Below are 20,623 nucleotides of genomic sequence, written 5' to 3' on the forward strand. Positions count from 1 at the left end.
ACTGGGTTGGTTTGCTGGTTAAAATCAAGCTATTTTAAAATTTTAAGAAAATTACCAGTCAAATACAGGGTGAACGGAAAAGTGCGGATGGTGGGCGCTATCTCACTACTTGGATTCTCAACTAAACAATAACATTACCATCCCCACCTCCCAAAAACAATAGTATACTTGCCTACACGTGCCCAATGTATCTACAAGAGCAAATTATTGCACTTCATTGAAGTAGTAATGTCCTTTCTATTGCATGCATACAAAAAAAGAAGTACCCTCAGTTCTGTGTTAAGCTTTTTACACTGCATTTATGCTATAAGATTTATAAGTGCTCTAAACTAAGTTAACAGAAGGGCTGTAAGTACCTTTTCCTCCTCTCTCATCTCAAACTGCTGGTTTCTTAACCATATTAAGTTTAAAAATTAAAATTGTTACTCTTCATGCTGTTAACAACGGTTTCTATTCATCGAATCTAGTACTCAGGGAATTTGTAGGAATGTTAACTAAGGTAGCTTTTTATTTCCTGTCCACTTTTCAGGGAATTTGAGTGCCTCATTTTATGCCTGGAAGCAGCTCATTACAGGTCTTTACACTAGAGTACTGTCTTTACGCACATTAACCATTTGTTTCACCACATCTCACAAATGGCTGTGAAATGAAAGACGGAAAGAGTTTAGTATCTCATTCACACCGAGGTCATTACAGCATTTTTCATGAAATTGGCCCAGTAGTATTTCCTGAAAAGGTGTGTATTAACCAGTGGAAAGTCAAAGTGCAACAACAATCTCTCAACAATTTTATCTCTTGTGGCAAGCCATAACATTCCTCTCTCCCCCCATCTTCCCAAACAACATTTTGCCATTATCTCACTGTGAAGTGCAAAGCTGCAGCTGGAATAATAGCATTTCTTTTCTTTTCTTCCCAACAGATCCCACCGTGGTAGGTTTGTTAGCCCAGAGCGTGAGCCCGCCAGCAGCAGAGGAACAGCGAGAATTGACAGTGGTATCGGAACGAGCCGCCAGACCAGAAGAAATCCTCCATGCCAGCAAGAACAGTCCACGGTGAAGGGCAGCCGAATCAAATAAACACACATGCCCACTCTAGGAAAGGCCAACTTTAAAATCCTGCTCATGCTCCGTTGAGATCGTATTTGTGCAGGGAGACCTCAAAAATTTGAACTGCAACCTCCAAACAGTACCATACAGTGTCCCTTCACAACCAACATGGGAAGGCAGCTATGCTGAAGTGTGAGTGGCAGAACTTTTGAAAATGAACATGAGTGTTAGGAGCAACATTGGCAGTTGAAGCAGAGGAAGCACATTTCATGTTTGCCACTCTGTTATGAACTCTTAAGTGTTGGACTGGGAATATTTTATTATTTATTTGGACAACGGAAGAAGTGAAGCTAAGAAACAACTCGCTGTGTAGATGACGCACTGTGCATTCAATACGCACGTAACCTGAACCAAGAATGTGCGTGTCTTAATTAGCTAGGAGGACACCATACAAAGAGTTTGCATCTTATCACTTTCCTATGTGCCTTTGACCATTCATTAAACGCCTGAACTATGCGGCGAGTTGTTTTCTTTAATATTATTTTCATATTTCATCAAAATGATGACAAGTATCATTATACACTTTGTATTTTGGTACTGTTCTTACTTTGTAAGTGATATAGGGTAAAACGGCATGGAACACAAGGATGTGAGGAAGAAATGTGTCTAACACAAGGGAAGTATTTAGCAGTAGACAGGAACAAAATGAAGTGTTGACTGTGGTATCTGAATTAAACTTTGCAATTGTCAGAGAGAGAGAGAGAGAGAGAGAGAGAGAGAGAGAGAGAGAGAGAGAGAGAGAGAGAGAGAGAGAAGAGGGGGGGGGGGTTTCTGGATGAGAAATGCAGATTTTAAATCTAAGCTACAGTATTCAACAACATTTTTGCACCGATCCAGACCTGGCAGATAAGACGTGCAGTGTTTAGTTACATGTATTTCTCAATTGTAAAACAAACTGTCACATGTAATATGTACCTACAAAAAGTACCGAGAATTAACATACCAATGCTCACAGGATGCTATGAGACTTGCTTTTACTGTTGTAACTAACCATAAATGTCTAAGTACAGATACATCAACTTTGCTCTGATCTTTAGTTTAGTGTTAGTTCAGCAGAAGTACCGAAATAATATCAAGAAATCAGCAATAGAACCAGAAACACTGGCTGGTAATCTTTTAAGATTTCTCTTCAGCATTATTTGCGACATCTGGAAAATTAGAATACTGCAATCATAGCCGTCAAGACTGCACCAACACTTTGCGCAATATCCCAGGCCCTTTCTGTTTGTTTTCTAAAATATATTACAATTTTGTGTTTCATGAAACATAAGTTGTCATATCTCCCCTTGTCAATCAGCAGTCTGATAGATAAGGTATCGCCATTGTCGCACCAGCAGGATTTCTTGTGCACACATCTGCTCCAGTTGTGCAGTTGGTAATAAGGCTCTCTGCCGTGGCTTAAAATCTTCTCCATTAGTGTTTGTATTCTGTATTTTGTCATGTAGTCCTAAGACTGTGAGCAGTTTATCCATGCACTAGCTTTGGGAGATGGACGAACAGCATAAAAGACAATGACTGGCGAAACAGAAAACCCACATTTCGAGCCGTTATTTTGCTCGAAAGCAAGAAAATAAATTGCAGTCACCAGCCTTTATAGTTGTGAAATGAATAATAATAATAAGCACTTTATTTACTTCTACTGGCAAGCATTTATGGTTCAGTGTCAACACAAAACAGTGAATTTTAGCTATCAGTGTAATGCAGAATAAAATGTAGTTTGTCTAGAAAGAGAGAATAAAACCTGGAAAATGGGGAGTAACACATGATACAGTAATAAATTTCCAAACGAATCTTAGTCTCTAGCAAAACATCTACTTTTGTCTGTTTTTCAGTGTTAGCAGGTGGACCTCTGTTAGGATCTCTTGGCAGTGTCCAGTAAGGAAAGAAGGTAAGCCAATAGAAGCACTGACATGGCACCTCCTTCAGTTTTTCACTGTTGCAGTGTCAGTTTTACAAGTACCCAAGTTACCCGTAAGCAGGCGAGCACATCTGAAATGCAATGTAGGTGAATTTCTAACCACGGACAGGAAGAGCAAGAAAGTCGCTGGCCGGGGCTGTCCCCAGGCACTTTCAAATATCAGGTAACCTGAACTTGGCTCGAGGTAACACGGGAATGCTTTCACTGAGAAACTTTCTGAATGTGTGTTTGTGCCTTTTAAATGAGGGGAAGAAATGGCATAGGCATGAGGAAGAATGTGGGTTGCTTTGTCAAATGTAATGATGTGTCAGAAGGAAATTTTACATATCTCTATGGCAGGGATTATCGGAGTTTGGGCACTTTGAAGTGAAGCTTCACAAGACACCCTTATTCAATACATTTCATGTGATGCACTTCACAGTCTGTCAACAGGTTGCGTGAGATGTTCGAGTGTGCATAACTGAAGACTAGCCAGTGGCTGTCGGGCCCAGACATTGATGACTATTCACAGCTGTATTAAATGTTACAAATATGGGAATCAGTTTCATAATATTTAACACAGCTATAGATCATCAGCCATGTCTGTTCCTTCAGACATGCAAAATAAAATAACTATTAAACACACATAGACTGTCTTTAAACGATGACAACAACATCGGTCTCTCCGTGTTGCGGGAATCATATTATGTGCGACCATTGAGGGATTTGTACAGTGTGGCATATGGAGGTTTGGATCGACCTACAAAGTGAGCAGGTACCCAAAGTGGTTAAGGCAACCGCTCGTAAAATGCAGGGAACTGGGGTTCGAGTCCCGGTTCTGCATAAATTTTCATGTGTTACTAATACAGTATGGCCTGAGCTGGTGGTTGGGTGGCACGAGGTATGAATGATGTTCGTTCCGCTTTTTCTGACGAAGAATGTGGTCAAAAGTCTATACGTAAGTGTGTTTTAATTGAGCCTGTCTCCAACTTAACATGTCATCTTTACTGTAAGAAGCAATCTATATTTTCCTACATTGTTGATATTCTTACTTGGAGTTTCCAGTGTGTTTGTTTGATAATTGTGTTTTCAAAAAGGGCTACTGAAATAACAATCCTAACAGATGTATCAGTTGAAACATAACAATAGTAATGAATTCTATTTACATTCCTACAGCAGGTGTACCTTATCCTTGAAAGAAAGAAGAAAACAGTTGGTACGTCATTGTCCATGAAACACACATGATGAAGCTTAAAAACGTTTAGACACCTCGAGAACCTACATTGTACAAAATTACGGCTCACTAATGAAGTCTGTTGTCACAACGGTAGCAGTGAGAATGTCCTATTTCGTTATTGTGAAGATATGTTATACTATGATGTAATTTTGTTCTGCTTTCTTTTCTTTGTACATTGGGCATATTTATTAGTATATCAGTTACCCCCAATTCTTTAAAGACTCAAACTACCATGTATAAAACAGCTTCAAATGTCTGATTACTTTACAAATGAGTTAATGCGTTAAATATTGGCCTTCAAGCATGTAAACAATAAAAAGTTTGTGAAAGGCTTGAAATTACGCTTAAAATTTGTTGGAAGATGCTAAGTGCTCTCATTACAAAACACTGAATGAGTACAGTCTGGGTGATCTGCACTCCATTTTAAGCAAAAGCTAATTTTTCATGCATCTCAATGTTTATGACATCATATCTCCTGGCCTGTGTCTCATACAATGATTTAATTTGGAGGTACATTCTCTGGTATATGTGGATACTGTCTGCAAATTGTGTTGAAAATAGAGTTAGCAGTAAAAAAGTAGTAACTTAAAACCTCATGCCTGAGGGTGAAGTTTGACTGCACAAGAAGGAAAAGTGTAGCAAGGGATAAAATGTTCTCCTTGAATCATTTTGCAGAATCTGTCAGCAAGAAGAAGTTTAAGATCTGAAATTATATCATCAGTTACTATGTCTCACGACAAACTCACAGTTTCTAACTGTAATACTTTTTTACTTTGTTAAACTTTTAACATAAGATTATACCTTAGTATAAATTTGGTCTTCAATTATGCACAATATTGAAAACTGAATTTTTGCTTCTCCTATGCTGCAGCTGGCACCTGGTTCCAAGACATCTGGATACACCCATATAAAAGACGAATGATGTGAGGAATCATCATGGTGGCTAGTATGGGGTGTTTGTACGTGAGGGAGCAACTTATAGGAGCTACGCAACAGTGGTGGCTATCTTGAAATCTGTCATCTCGGATTTGGGATACGTGTTTCAAATGGGAAGGGTGGGTCACATGGCATGCCATTTTGAACTGCCTCTTGCCGAGGCACACACATTTAAAATTGTATTTTTATTTATTTACACATCAAATTATGTAGGACCAAATAGAAGAGCAAATCTCTAAGGTCACGGAACATGTCAGTACATGAAATTATGACATAAAATTACAGATAAAAATAAAATGTTTATGAACCCAAAAAAAGTCAAGTCATAAGTTTAAGTAAACAAAATCAACAATATTACATAAGAATCAGCTCAAGTTTTCAAGGAACTCCTCAACAAAATAGGAGTGACTCACGAGGAAACTCTTCAGTTTTGATTTGAAAGTGCATGGATTACTGCTAAGATTTTTGAATTCTTGTGATAGCTTATTGAAAACGGATGCAGCAGTATACTGCGCACCTATCTGCACAAGACTGAAGGAAAACCGATCCAAATGCAGGTCGGATTTCTGCCGAGTATTAACTGAGTGAAAACTGCTTATTCTTGGGAATAAGCTTATATTGTTAACAAGGAACAACAATAAAGAATACGTATATTGAGAGGCCAATGTCAAAATACCCACACTAGTGAACAGCGGTCGACAGGAGGTTCACGAACTTACACCACTTATTTCCCGAACCGCCCGTTTCTGATCCAAAAATACCCTTTTAGAACGGGAAGTGTTACCCCAAAATATAATACCATACAACATAAGCAAAGTAGACCAATTTTCATGTTGAACTATCACTTACTTCAGATACCATTCGAGTAGTAAAAATGGCAGTATTAAGTCTTTGAACAAAATCCTGAACGTGGGCTTTCCAGGACAGCTTACTCTCTAGCTGAACACCTACAAATTTGAACTGTTCAGTTTCACTACTCATATGCCCATTCTATGAAATTAAAATGTTGGGTTTTGTTGAAATGTGTGTTAGAAATTGTAAAAACTGAGTCTTACTGTGATTTAGCGTTAGTTTATTTTCTACAAGCCATGAACTTAAGTTGTGAACTGCGCTATTTGAAACCGAGCCAAAGTTGCCCACAATATCCTTTACTACCAAGCTAGTGTCATTGGCAAACAGAAATGTTTTAGAGTTACCCGTAATACTACAGGGTGGTATATCATTTATAGAAATAAGGAACAGGAGTGGCACCAACGCTGATCCCTGCCCCCCCCCCCCTCCCTGGCCTGAACACTGATCCCTGCCCCCCCCCCCCTCCCATTTGACCGTACCCCACTCAGACCCCACATCACAGCCATTCTCAACACTGTGAATAATGAACTTTTGCTCTGTGTTGTTAAAGTAAGAGGTGAACCAATTGTGAGCTACTATCTGTATTCTTCTAGAGCAATAGTTAGTGATCAACACAATCAAACACCTTAGTTAAATCAAAAATTATGCCTAGTGTTTGAAACCTTTTGTTTAACCCAGCCAGTACCTCACAGAGAAAAGAGAATATAGCATTTTCAGTTGTTAAACTGGCCTTTAAAGCTGAACTGTACATTTGATAGTGAATTATGTGACACAAAATGATCTATTATCCCTATATACACAGCCTTTTCAATAATTTTAGCAAAAACACTGATGGCATAGAAATAGGTCTAAAATTATCTACATTATCCTTTTCTCCCTTTTTATAAAGCAGCTTTACTAGTGAGTACTTTAATCGTTCAGGAAACCAACGATTGCTGAAGGAAAAATTACAAATAAGGCTAAGTAGTGGGCTAACATGTGCAGCACAGTAATTTAATATTCTGATAGGCACTCCATCATATCTATGAGTCCTTAGTCTTCAATGATTTAATTATTGACACAATCTCCCCCTTGTCTGTATCACAGAGTTCTCTAATTGGAAACATGATGTCCTCTGGAGGTGATTCCTTAGTTAGAGGGACTTCCTTTAAGTAGGTACACCTATTAGCTGACTTCAATCTAAAAAAGGTGCAGCTCTCACACAACTACTACAGGAATTTTTCCATGAATGATTCCACCACCACTCGTTCCCATACCTACTGAGGGGCAGGCCATGCCCAGTGAAACCCAATCTCTACTGACAAGACTCAACTGGCACCACTGCAATGTGACCCACGCCCTCTGCCATCAGCACCCTCCCACGTTAACGGGTGTAACAGACGCATTAAGGTGAGGTCGATCATGACGCTGAAACAGTTGCACGAAATGCACATTAGTGCCACCAGTTTGAGTAGCTATCTTTACCAGGTCACCACCTACATCATATTCCCTGTCCCTATCAAGACTATTGACTGCTCCACCCACTATCACTACCTGATCCTCTTTCGTAAAATTCCTACATAACTCCCCTGTGCTGTCAGTCACCTGAGCCAACCTACACTAGTCTTTACAATGCTGGTGACCTGGTACTCAATCCCCAACACTTCCTGCAACTGTTGGCACACGCCTCTACCGTGCGAACTACCTAGCAGCAGAACCTTCTCCTTTCTGTTAGACTTTGCAACTGACTTATGCATCCTAGCTGCTGAGGACTGCTGCACGTTTCCTACAACTACAAGCGGCTCCTCTTCACTCAACTCTGACAGTTGGTCAAATCTATTGCATATACACAAAATACAACTGTCCCCACTGCATTCCCCCCCCCCCCCCCCCCCACACACACACACACACAAATAATCTGAACAAATCCCACACCATAACCCACTACTCACGAACTTATGACAAGAGCTCACACTTCTCACCCACAGTAAAAATTTTACAGTTACTAGAGAGAGAGAGAGAGAGAGAGAGAGAGAGAGAGAGAGAGAGAGAGAGAGTGTTCTGTTACACCAGTAGAACTATTTGTAGAACTAACAGTAGTGGTCTCTAAATTCTCTCTCTACTAAGAAAGCAACAACTACATCACAACTAATACCAATAACAACAAAACTTCACAAAATTTATTAGGTAAAACTAAAAATTCAAGCGGCCACTGGAACACTCGACGAAGTTAAAACATTTAATGAAAATTTTACTGAAATATTTTACAAGGGAGGAGGGAAGACGTCAGCTGAAAACTACCGCACGAAATTTACTAAATGACTTCAAAGCACAGAAAACTGTAAAAAACCACTTGAGTCAATAACACAGAAAAAAAGACAGATTAATGAAAATCCATTAATAAGTTACTTTTACAGCAAATATTAACACAAATAAACTTTAAGTAACTTAAGACTAAAACTTAATAAAATATTGACGAGCATTTCGGCAGCAATCCAGCACACACGTGACATCACACCAAAGAGTCCAAAATCTATTTTAAGGTATGTTTATTTGTGTAGGAGTTATGACCTGTTAAAATTTGAATTGGAAGGAGATGATCAATTCTCTTTATTGTTGCAGGTGATCCACAATGGCATTTACATAGCAGGATCTCACTGAAATTGTGTTGCTGAGTGGTGGACGAAGTACCAGAATGTTTGCTGCTAACTTCAATGCCCAGCATCCTGACAGAAATAACGTTTCACACATGACAGTATCCACGTTACTGGACAAATTTCGTGCAACCGGTTCTCACGTGGTCAAGCCATACAGTGGACTTCCTATAACAGCAATTGTGGCATCGTTTGTGGAAAACCACATCACAGGATGCACCGATTATCTGCAATATCAAATGTCAGCCAGCGATCAATCCTGCATGTGTTGCACAAACACCAATGGCATCTGTACAAGTTACAGTTGCAACATCATCTCTCAAAGGATGATGCCGATTGGCGGGTGCTGTGCAGAATGGGCTCTGGATCAGTGGAACAGCAGTCCAAACTCCATATGACAGATGTTGTTCAGTAACGAAGCTATTTTTGTGTGTAAGAGGAAGTAAATAAACAGAATCATCGTTACTGATCAGATCCAAACCCCTCGCAGGTGGATCCCTGTAAAGGCACTGGTGGTGAAAAAGTGATGGACTGGTGTGGGATGGGAAACAAGAATCACAGATCCGGTGTTTATTGGTGGAACCTTGAATGGGGGTAAGGCATCTAAACACACACTCTGATTATGTGTTTTAAACACTGTTGAATATATAGGGTGGTTTCCCAACCTTCTTCCAACACACTACTGAAGTCAGACAGTTCCTGGATGAACACTTCAGAGGTCACTGGACAGGTAGGAGGAGTCCAATCAAATGGCCACCACAATCCCCTGATCTTACACCCCTTGACTTTTATCTGTGAGGCTGTGAGGACACTTGAAATCAGTTGTGTATGAGGTAAAAATCAACACTGTAGCCCATCATTGCTGGCATACTGAGGAGGTGTGTGCTTCTGTTGACCAACAGAGCCTCTGTGACATGCGCAGGAGAAAAAAAAACACTGAGTGCGTATCGAGCGCAATGGAGGTCATATGTCATAACTCCTACAGAAATAAAGATATTTTAAAACATATTTCACACGTGTATTCCTGAAAAAGAGTCAGTTTAAAATTATGTGCCACATGACCCATTCCCATTTGAAACACGTAACCCAAATCCAAGACGGCAGATTACAAGAGGCCACCTCTATCATCACAGCTCCTATAAGTTGTGCCCCCTCCTAGAGGCATACCATACCAGACGCCATTATGACTCCTTACGCTGTTCGACTTTTCGAGGGGTGGATCTACACTTTTGCCTCACCCTGAAAATAGGTTTTGTAACTTTGTCCTACACAGGGTGATTCGAAAGTCACGTCCCATAGGACAAACAGCCTGAACCAAAACTCCCTTTGCTTTGATCCACACTACCACCTGTCAAAATATGGAAAGCAAAGAGTATACAGTAAAACATATTTTCAGAATGAGATTTTCACTCTGCAGCGGAGTGTGCGCTGATATGAAACTTCCTGGCAGATTAAAACTGTGTGCCAGACCGAGACTCGAACTCGGGACCTTTACCTTTCGCGGGCAAGTGCTCTACCAACTGAGTTACCCGAGCACGACTCACGCCCCGTCCTCACAGCTTTACATCTGCCAGTACCTCGTCTCCTACCTACCAAACTTTACAGAAGCTCTCCTGCGAACAGATTTGTTTCACAGTATCTAGGATGAAGAAGTGGTCATTGCTCTTATAGTCTGCAGTTTAGAGTCCATGTTTAAAGACAATTTTTTCTTGTTTTGGTCCATACTACCATCTCCGAAAGCTTGTCAACGGAGTTCGGGTTCCCCTGTTTGTCCAATGGGACATTACTTTTGAATCGCCTTGTACATATCATATCATGTAGTTGCTATTTATGAAATTTTTGTTTTCCATTTTTTCTGATGTTTATTTGCACATTTATTAACACGTGATTTAAATAGGTTTTCCACTAACATAATAATATGAAATAGTAATTTTGCACAGAGTTTGAACAGTGGAGTCCGTGTAATGCTTAGAAGAGAAGTTCAGTGTAACACGTGAGAGTTATGTTCGTGGCCACCGTTTTGAGACTGTTTCACCAATGTCGTGTACAGTTCCAGTACCTACCGCAGACAGTTAAGCTAAACACTAGGCGTATTAAAGTGCTTTACATCGTGGACAGATCCTGAAATTTAAACTTGAGAACAGGATGTGTAGACAGCAGATCTGCATGGTTGTGTGAATGGCATCCAGTGGGTATAACAAGAATTGTCTTTAAGTGTATTACAGACTGAAAGTCTAATATACAAGTAAAATAGGATTTTCTCACCTTGTGGAATGTCATTTTACAGCACGAACTTGAAAGATATGATGTGTGAACAGTGCAGTAGGCCGTTTGCCGAATGGACGGTTTTCGCTGAGCCAAGTGAAGAACTTCACGAATAGACAGATTGTAGTGTCTGCCTTATAACTTATTGCATCGCAAACTAACAATGTGAAACTACCTATCACAACTGTGAAGAGTCAATTATAAAAAGTTGAATGCTTTCTTTGAATTGTGCAGACTGAGACTTTGTGGTAACAAAATTAACTTCTTGCCATGGGGTCTACAGCTTGTGGTCCAGTGGCTAGCATTACTGCCTCTGGATCATGGGGTCCCGGGTTCGATTCCCGGCTAGGTTGAGTATTTTCTCTGCCCGGGGGCTGGGTGTTTGTGTTATCACCACCACCACCATTTGTGACTGGCTAGATTGGACTGTGTAAAAATTGGGACTCTGTACGGGCACTAATGACCACGCAGCTGAGTGCCCCATCTTGCCGTGGTCTAACATACCATACAATGATAATCTGAAGGCTATAACATCCGGCCTGTGAAGCAACATGTTTAACAAATTAACTGTTTCTGACATACATCACAGACTGTGTTACATGAAGTGCTCCTAGCTGTCATCTGATACGAGATTACAAGATGAAATGTGACTAGAATTGTTAACAAGCACTGTGACATAGGAAAACACCACACACTTGCTGGCCGAAGAAGCACGTCTGGCCTACACTGCCGACTGCAGATACTTTAATCGAGAGTATATTGCACACGCTGCAAGTTCCTGCTGCATCTTCAAATGGGCAGTCAGTTTCAAGAGAACAATTATGGCAGCAGTTATTATGAGGATTACATTCACATTTTCCAGTCTCCGTTCTTCTGATTTTATTGCTTATAGACACGTATTTGCTGTGTTTTACTCCTACATATTGCACAATTTTTTTGAACTATATGTCACAAATTTGTGCTGTTTATTGCAGTATGCTGATAAAATGTGCACCTTGTACAGTGTCTGCCATTATGTCAGTCGGCTACAGCCAAGCAGAAAACAGCAGCTGTGCTTTCATTTATTAGACCAAGTGAAAACTGAATCTGACAGGCGCACGTTACATTGCAATTGTTTACATAACAATATTCGTCACGCTAAGCCATTAAGGGCTCGAGTCGCAGATAGGCACGACAAAAAGACTGTAGCATCAGTTGCCCGAGCCTGCAGTCGTGTGTGAGAGAGTTGCATTTGCGCGAGTACGTACACGTGAATTTGCCATTTAATTTGGCAAAGGCCTTGCTAGCTGAAAGCTAAATATGTGACAGTCTTTTAGTTGTGCCTATCTGCAACTCAGCGTCTCTGCCATATGGTGAGTAGCAAATTTCCTTTTCAGAGTACTGTTACATTCAGTCCTGGATTTCCACAGTTCCGTTAAGGGCTCGCTTATTTGTTGGGTGCAACATTTCATTAATTCTAGGAACAGTTCAATTTTCTCAGTTTTACCTATGTCAAAATTACACACACGAGATCTCTAGTACATTTCATTCGAGACTTCCCACATTTCCTCCACTTTTATTAAATGAGCACGGTCATTTCTGGTAGGAGTAACATTAGGGGTGGGGTTTTCCATTTTGTCATACAAAATGTACACAACGCATTTATGGAATTCACGGTTGTCTCGTTTGCCCTCATCTAAAGACAGACGCATGACAACACCAGCAGTGCCACAGTAAAAGGTTAGCAATTAACAGCAACAGCCTTCCGTGCCAGTAATATTTCCTGGCCATACCACAATACTGCCATTATTCCAACAAATTGGAACAATTTTAAGGGCAACACTATTGCAGCCACTCACTGCTGTAAAGTTGGCCTATGTAAACGCATCTTAAGGAGTAAGACACCTGTGATAACAATGTTGGAATAGTATGTAGACAGAGCTTATATAAATGGAAAAAAAAAGATTGTTGTTTAGCATCCTGCTGATAACAGAGTCACTAAAGATGGAACAGAAGCTCGGATTTGGAAAGGAAATTGGTTGTGCCTTTTCAAAGGAATAATCCCAGCATTCGCCTCAAATGATTTAGGGCAATCAGGAAAAACCTTAATCTAATTGGACGGACAGGGATCTGGATACGAATTCTTTGACTTACGAATTAGCCATATCATTTGCTACCATATAGTAGCTGCCGCCTCACTCTTCACTGTGCGGATGTGGGCATTTATGTGACATCCACACGGCCTACTCACACAATACCAAGATATGAGGGATCGTCACCAAGTTTTAATTATCAAAAGAAAAATCGTAATTACGTAAATAATTTATTTAATGTGTCTGCCGGTAAATATCTGAGGTCCCAGTTGACGCCGAAATCCCAGCACCACAGAACCACAGCTTACTGCCAGAGGAATCAAAATAAATTGGTGTAGCCTACCGATAAAGTGGAATATCGTGGAAATTCATTTCTGGCAGCAACAAAAAAGTGCAGTTGTGTCACACCAATCCAGGCAACTAAAGTAGTAATTCTACATTACAGGGAAGAGTTGGAAAAATAAAAGCTCTTCCCTTTTAAGGCGAGCTGACACACATCTCGTGGCGATAAGTCAGAGGAACAAAATCGAGTACTGAGCTGTAGACAGTCTTCTGTCGTATTACGTGACATGCAGACAGAATGGGAAGGAGACGGAACACCGTGGCACACGACGTACTATTTGCCACATACTCTGCGGTGTACCAAAGCAGACAGGAGGAGGAGGCCGTAAACTACGTCGAGGACACTCTGCACGACCGTGTCGGACACGCCGAACTACGCGCAGTGAGCTCGGCCTCGCGAGAAGTACTCACCCAGTTCGTTGACGGCGAGGCTGTAGGACGAGCCGCAGTGGACGGAACGCACACCCCGCGACTGCGAGTCGAAGAACTTGATGAGTCGCGGGACCAGCTCGTCCTTCTGCTCGGCGTGTCCCAGGCGACCCAGCCCGCCCCAGCCCCACGAGAAGGCACGCTTCTTGCTGTCCACCGCCACCTGCGTACGCCGCAAAATACAGACGATTTATTACCCCGGAAGACCCTCGCAGGCTGGCCCTCTCGGATTTTCTTCGTACTTATACAATTTACAGGCAAACACCCAGGTACAAATTCTGCAGGACTGCACACTTCTCGAAGAAAGCGTAACGTACTAATCTTATAACAGTGAGCTTGTCAGTTTGAGCCTCTTCGAATATAATAATTTTAATTAAATTCTATATTTGTAAAATGTGAACTTTCATGCCCGGGAATGTTACATGCTGTGATCATACGAATTTCTTACCAAACACACTGCTTTTTCTGTGCCTGTGGAGAACGTCTTTGAGGGGGTTATTGATGCAATAATTTACCAACAGCCGTATGTATTGTAGAAATTTATTTTATTTTATGAACTTCTATGTGCTACCAGTTTCGGCATTACACTGATGCCATCTTCAGGCCCCACTCGTCACAGCCGTAAAATATACACCGAAGGAGCCATATAACTAGATTAACGGATCCAGTTATACGGCTCCTTCCGTGTATAGCGATTTTAAGACTATGACGAGTGGGGCCCGAAGATGGCATTACTGTAATGCCGAAACTGGTAGCACATAGAAGTTCGTGCCAGCCGTCGTCCCACGATCCGTAATGGATCGATGAAGACATAATGGATAAACGAAGATCTTTGAGGGGGGGGGGGGTTATATGTTTTTGGAAGATCCGATACACACCTTTACACACACCAGGGTGAAGTAATAGTCAATTTCTGCGTGCACCTGCACAGAAAGGTGGCATCACACATTTTGAAAACTTTAGCACAGCTGGCCATTGTCAGTTACTGTCTTCCACTGCTATCACCTCGTGGTGGAAAATGTACACGTCATCTTCGGCATTGGAACCCGGATACCATTTAGTTCCACACCCTCCTCCTTTCGATTTAAATATTTACAGTGTTTAGTAATTTTCCACGGCATCTCTGTACGGCCTTTTTCAGTATCTGCTCGTACATGCCAGTACTCGCGTATCGTCAAATCTAAACTGTTTTGACAACTGACCTGTCTCTCTCTCCCATTCTACAGTTGCCCTGTGCTGCTCTGTGTGTTTCTCGACTACTGTTGCACGTTAGTCCTACAAAAGGAAGACCTTTGAATTTGATCATCCTATGAAGTTTTATAGGAAGAAGTTTTTCCTTTTGCCAATATAATACAGAAAAAAAGCAGTGCAATCCTGCAGTCTTGGAGGCACTATGCCTGAGAAACAAAAATAAAAAAGGGTTAGTGCACAATTAGGGTTTGACTAACGAAAAGAAATTATGTGGTCATACCACAGCTCGTAAAAATGTACAATTTATCTCAAAATTTGCAAGAATGACAGTTTGTACTGTCATAATCAGTGGTACTAACAAGCAAAATGCTTACAAGTAGTGCAGCATCCTTTGTGTTTCAGATGCTCTGAGGCAGCGGCGTGGATGAAGGTGACCCGGAGATGGTGCAAGGGTCACTCAGCTGCCAGTTATTGAGCAATCTGACATCTGATCGATGCTGCTAAACAGTCACCTATTCGGTGGTTATCCCTGAGCTGCCCAGTGTGAACTGCAGGTGATTGGCAGGCTCCGTAAGTGAGCAAACTGTAGCAGCTGTAAGGGTTGTGGGATTCACACACGTATCTGCATCTAGTCAGTGAAAGACTGCCCCAAAGCCATTTCCACAAGCGCAGACTGAAGGATGCCGCGTGTTTGCAAAACCCGAAGGATGAACGGAGAAATTTTGTGATTGACACTAGCAGTTAACGCATTCCGAAATCCGGCAACTGTGTAAAATGAACACAGTAACGACAGTGCAGACACTGTAGTGCGACTGAATTTTTGACCGCACAGCTGTCTTTACTGCTCGCACATTAGGGTAGATATTTTTTAAAATACTATTACAGAGCTTTTACGCATTACAACATTGTGAAAGAGATTCCAAATTTTTATATTTCATGTCGAATAAGCGGGGATCGGAGCAAAACTGCTGTGTGCACGGTGTCAGGAGCAGAGTATCGGCACATGTATCAGAGCGACACCTTTAGCCGATGGAGAGATACTGCTGTTTTGTTGTAACTTCTAGCAGCTATTACTAATAAAACTGTAAAAAGGAAACTGACGTCCAAATGTACCTCGTGTAATGTTTCACTGCCATTTGGGTCTTACCTCGAAAGGTGGTCTGTTATTTGAATAATCGTGTATTATGACAATTTCCTTTATACTTCTAACATTAACTGTGGAAAAAGTGAAAAATAAATATTTTATTTATGAAATGACGGGATGACACTGTATGAGGAATTTACTGTCAGATTCCCAACTTGTTTCTGAGATGCATACATATGTAAAAAAGTGAAGTAATTTATTTTTATCATTTTACAAGATTTACCAAATCAAAAGAGTATATAGAGAATTTTATTATCTGCACTTATAGAAATATCTGAATACATATAAAACACTAATGAAGTTTCAAATATTCTAAATGTTATTGAAAAGAAAGTAGAAGTGGCAGCAGTGTCAAAGAGAAATAAATAAAAATAGAAAAAAAATTGGTAAAAAGGGGGTAATTTAACAGGCTGAATGATATCTTAGGTAATAAGTATAAATTACGTTGCTGGTTAATGAGTTAGCAAAAAAGAATGAGACTTATCTTACATAATTGTTAAAACTGACAAAATATTTGGATGCTAGTAATATTCCCAACCAGAAGATGCAAATCAGGAGAGCTCATACTTGAATACAGATATATAACTAAAAATATATACAGGAAGTATGTCACAACAGTACACAGTCACGAAAAGTGAAGCGATTCATTGCAACACACACGGCATTTTATCGGACAAGTCTTTGGCGCGCTCACAAAGCTGAACGTCGGGCAGCTGACCGTGTATGGGTATGGTCTCGCTGTTCCACTCTGCTCTTTACTACGAGGCTAACTTGACAATTTGGGGAAGTACATTACATGAAATTCTGCGCAGCACTCGGTAGCCAAACATCCTATTAACAGTGAATGATACCTATCCTTCTGTTACGTAATAACACTAGTGCCAAGTTAGTGCCACCAGTAAATACTTAACTACTGTCAATATCTCGTGAATCGACGTTCCACAGTTCACTTGTCGGATCAAACCATCTGTCGAGACTTTAGCCCGAGACCCTTCGCGTCTCCTACGGGTAGAGCACTTCTACAACAACACACTGAACAGATCCACTCAGGTTTTACCGTTCTGGTGGTTCTGTCGAGTTTCTGCTCGTCAGTCCTTCAACTTCCATCGACAGCTGACAGTCACTTAAGCTCGACACTCTCTGTTGTGCAGAACTAGCCCACAGAAACAAACTGCTTCACAACTTCACTCACCAAACATCTTTTTCCTAAGCTCACTTTCACCTTTTCTGTATCGGTGCTAAGGTTTTTTGAGTAAGTTTTATCTTCGTTTGGAAATAAAATTATCCTACAGTGTTGAAAATATCGTGTTACAATACTGTCCAAAAATGCTCAATCATTGCTTACAGCAGAATTTAAATGTCTGTAAACTTTACACAGGCAGTTTTACTGAAACAGACACAAAGTCTCTGTACTATACTGTTTTATGCAAATATAGGCCACACAATGTTGCTTGAATTTTGGCTCAAAACATCACAGTGCAGGCTATAATCAAGATTTTTCTCCTCAGACCATAAATATTCAATTTCAAAATGATATTTGCACATATCTTGTGAATTGAAATTAATACCACTGCAAGTTCTGCAGTTACTTTTGTAAGCCAGAAAAGACTTAAGAAAAATATAGCAGAAAAACTTATACTTTGTTTACATATACAGTAGCTGCTGTTGAAAAAAGAAACCACCACGTCACTGCTTTTAAGCACCACATCCACATGTTGGCACACTGTTCTCCTGCATTATTTAGCTGAGAAGTAATATGTTTGCCAACAATGCAGCGGACCCGGGTTCTATTCCTGGCCGGGTTGGGTATTTTCTCCACTCGTGGACTGGGAGTTGTCGTGTCTTCATCATCAATTCATTATCACCGACGTGCAAGCCACCCAATGTGACGTCACCAGAAGTAAGACTTGTACCCGGCAGCTGAACTTCCCCAGATGGGGCCTCCCGGCCATCAATGCCACACAATCATTTCATTTAATTTACTGTAGTGCTGTTTGGCATATCAAAATGGATCAGTGTTTAGTCAGCATTCTGAATAAAATGTAAAATACAACTTTAAATAATACTTAAAAAATTGCATCGAAGATGAATTATACAACGCTGGAAAAATATCAAATTGGTTTTGCGTGCTTGCACCGCTTTTGTGTAGCTGTAGTTCCGTAAAGACAGACAACATTTAATTGCATAAATCACCCAAACCGATCTGTATGAAACTTTATGTTCTATTGGCGAAATTTTTATTTCAAGCATTTTTTGCAGCCTTCAATTTGAACCATTTCAGTTGTAGCAACATATTCACATTTCCTGTTTTGAACTACAAAAGTAAGCACCTTTGCACTTGAAATCTATTATGAGGGTTATCCAGGAACTAACACGTTTTGAAAAATAAAATTAACAACATGGAAAAACCAAATTTTACATCCACCATTCAAACTGTGGCACTTATCATACTGCACCACAGAATTTTCTATATCGTCTCTGTAGAAATCTGCCGCCTGCGATCGCAAACCACCAGTTTATACCGGCACGAAGTTTGACGTCGGTACCAAACTGTCATGTAGCGAGCTACGTCTTCATTGCTAGGAAGAGGCGGTAATCATTCAGCACCAAATCCGAGCTGCATGTTGGACGATCTGACGCCTCCCATCCAAAATCATGTAGGAACTCTCTGATACAATTGTCTGTGCACAGACACACGTCACCACAAAAGAACAAAACTTTTGCACTAAGTTTTCCCTGACACTTCTTTTGTATCACCCACCTTAACTTCGTCAGTGTCTGACATTACCTCTCAGAGTTAACTGTTGCACCACGTTCAATGAAATCAACCAGAATCACTCCCTTAGAGCACCAAAACAAAGTAGCGACAATTTTTTTTTTTTTTTTTTTTTTTTTTTTTTTTTTTTTTTTTTTTTTGCTGTCAGCATTGGTAAGCATTTCCTCAGTTTCTTGGGAGAATGTGTGTGTCCTCATTCCATCAACTGCCACTTTGTTTCACAATTGCCACACTTCATCTTAGTCTCGTTCCGTTACGAAACCATAAATAATTTTATTACCATTTCTCCTGTAATCTTTGATGAAGGTCAGTGCTGAAGCCAGCCTGTGTTTTTGTGGTCTTCTGTTAGGATTTTGTGAACCCACCTAGCACAGAATTTGTGGTAACCAAGCTTGGCCACTGCAGTTTCACGTACCAAACTTTGTAAAATGAGGCAAAAGTTCTGTAAACACGAGACAACGATTTTCACGAATTTGTTCGTCGATTTTCATAACCGGTTCGTTACTCACAAGGCTATGTCTGCCACTGCGATCCTCGTCGTGATCACTGGCACGAACATTTTCAAAAATCAACACTTAATTGCCTCATTCAGCTTTCACTCATGATTCCTTTACCAAACACATTACGAACATCGCAATAAATTTCAACTGGTTTGCAGCTTTTTGGAACAAAACCCTAATCGAAGAAAGCATCTCACAAGTGGTGGGAATTTTTATTGCGACGCACATTTTAACACATCACAGAAAGCAAAGTAGCAGAGAGAAAGGCCACACGGTACTGTCGCCGGACGTGTACCGAGTGTACGAACGTTACGACACCACGATGGCAGCTGTAGCACCGCCCGCTGCCGCGATAAGACTGAAATGTCTGTTACTTTCTGGATAGCCCTTGTATGTGCAATCTCTGTCCATTTAGTTTTATGGCCTACATTTGAGATTTACATTTTACTTTCTCATGTCAAAAGTTTATGTGAAACCCATATTTGCACAGATACTGTATACGAGATCATTGCACAGACCCTTAGGTCTTGAGAATACAGGCAAGTAGTTAAGAGGCACAGTTCTGTGAGCATATTAGCCACCTTCTAGCAGAAACATAATGACAAATGGTGACAGAACGAAAGCTGTCACCGAAGAATGCCCGATTCAGAAGCTCGAAACTAATCAGATCCGAATATCTGAGTGTTAGTGACAACTGGCTAATCCGCTGCTGTGCAGAGCCGGCTTACCGTATGATTCGATCCGCAGCTGAAGTCTGTGATCTCCAATACCTCCACCGGTGTGACGTGCCCGTCCTTGGCCTTCTCGACATAGAAGACTATTCGTTTGGGAGATGTTTCGCAATGGAAACCCAGCTTGTTGCTCGTAACGAAGTACTTCCCATCTGTATTGTGACCTAAACAAATGGAAACAAAACAAATGGCAGAAAATTTGGAAATATCGAGTTCAACAACCTTTCACTTTGTAACACGTCAAAATAAAATTGCTACGATCATTTTCACATTAATTTGCTGCAATAAGAAAACATTCTGAAGGCTCCCATATTCTTCTCCAAGTGGCAATTTTTCGTGGTTGCCATGTGAATATGTGTAGTGCTTTGATGTATGAACTAGTTAGCCTTGCAGCATTTCAGTTATGGTCACCAAATGACACGCATGGATCTGATGGTGAGAAGTTAGAAATATGCGCAAAAGATCAAAAATAAATGACTTTATTTACATTTCTGACAACTACACAGCAGATG

General features: G+C 40.6%; 1 protein-coding gene and 1 long non-coding RNA gene across 2 annotated transcripts in view; one reads left to right on the top strand and one right to left on the bottom strand.

Moving 5' to 3' along the window:
• LOC126212993 (uncharacterized) overlaps positions 1-1,538 on the top strand; it is an 81,194-nt gene extending 79,656 nt beyond the window's left edge. The window contains exon 3 of the long non-coding RNA XR_007541027.1: positions 920-1,538. This is a non-coding gene — a long non-coding RNA (uncharacterized LOC126212993). The remainder of the gene's footprint in view (positions 1-919) is intronic.
• The window catches only part of LOC126212992 (protein RCC2), an 87,717-nt gene that overhangs the window by 22,471 nt on the left and 44,623 nt on the right, over positions 1-20,623 (bottom strand). The window contains exons 6-7 of the mRNA XM_049940534.1: positions 20,109-20,275; positions 13,752-13,932 (exon numbers count right to left, since the gene is read on the bottom strand). Of these exons, the coding sequence (XP_049796491.1) occupies positions 13,752-13,932; positions 20,109-20,275 (348 nt within the window). The remainder of the gene's footprint in view (positions 1-13,751; positions 13,933-20,108; positions 20,276-20,623) is intronic.

Source organism: Schistocerca nitens, chromosome 11 (assembly GCF_023898315.1).
Source record: "Schistocerca nitens isolate TAMUIC-IGC-003100 chromosome 11, iqSchNite1.1, whole genome shotgun sequence".
In the NCBI taxonomy this organism is placed as follows: domain Eukaryota; kingdom Metazoa; phylum Arthropoda; class Insecta; order Orthoptera; family Acrididae; genus Schistocerca; species Schistocerca nitens.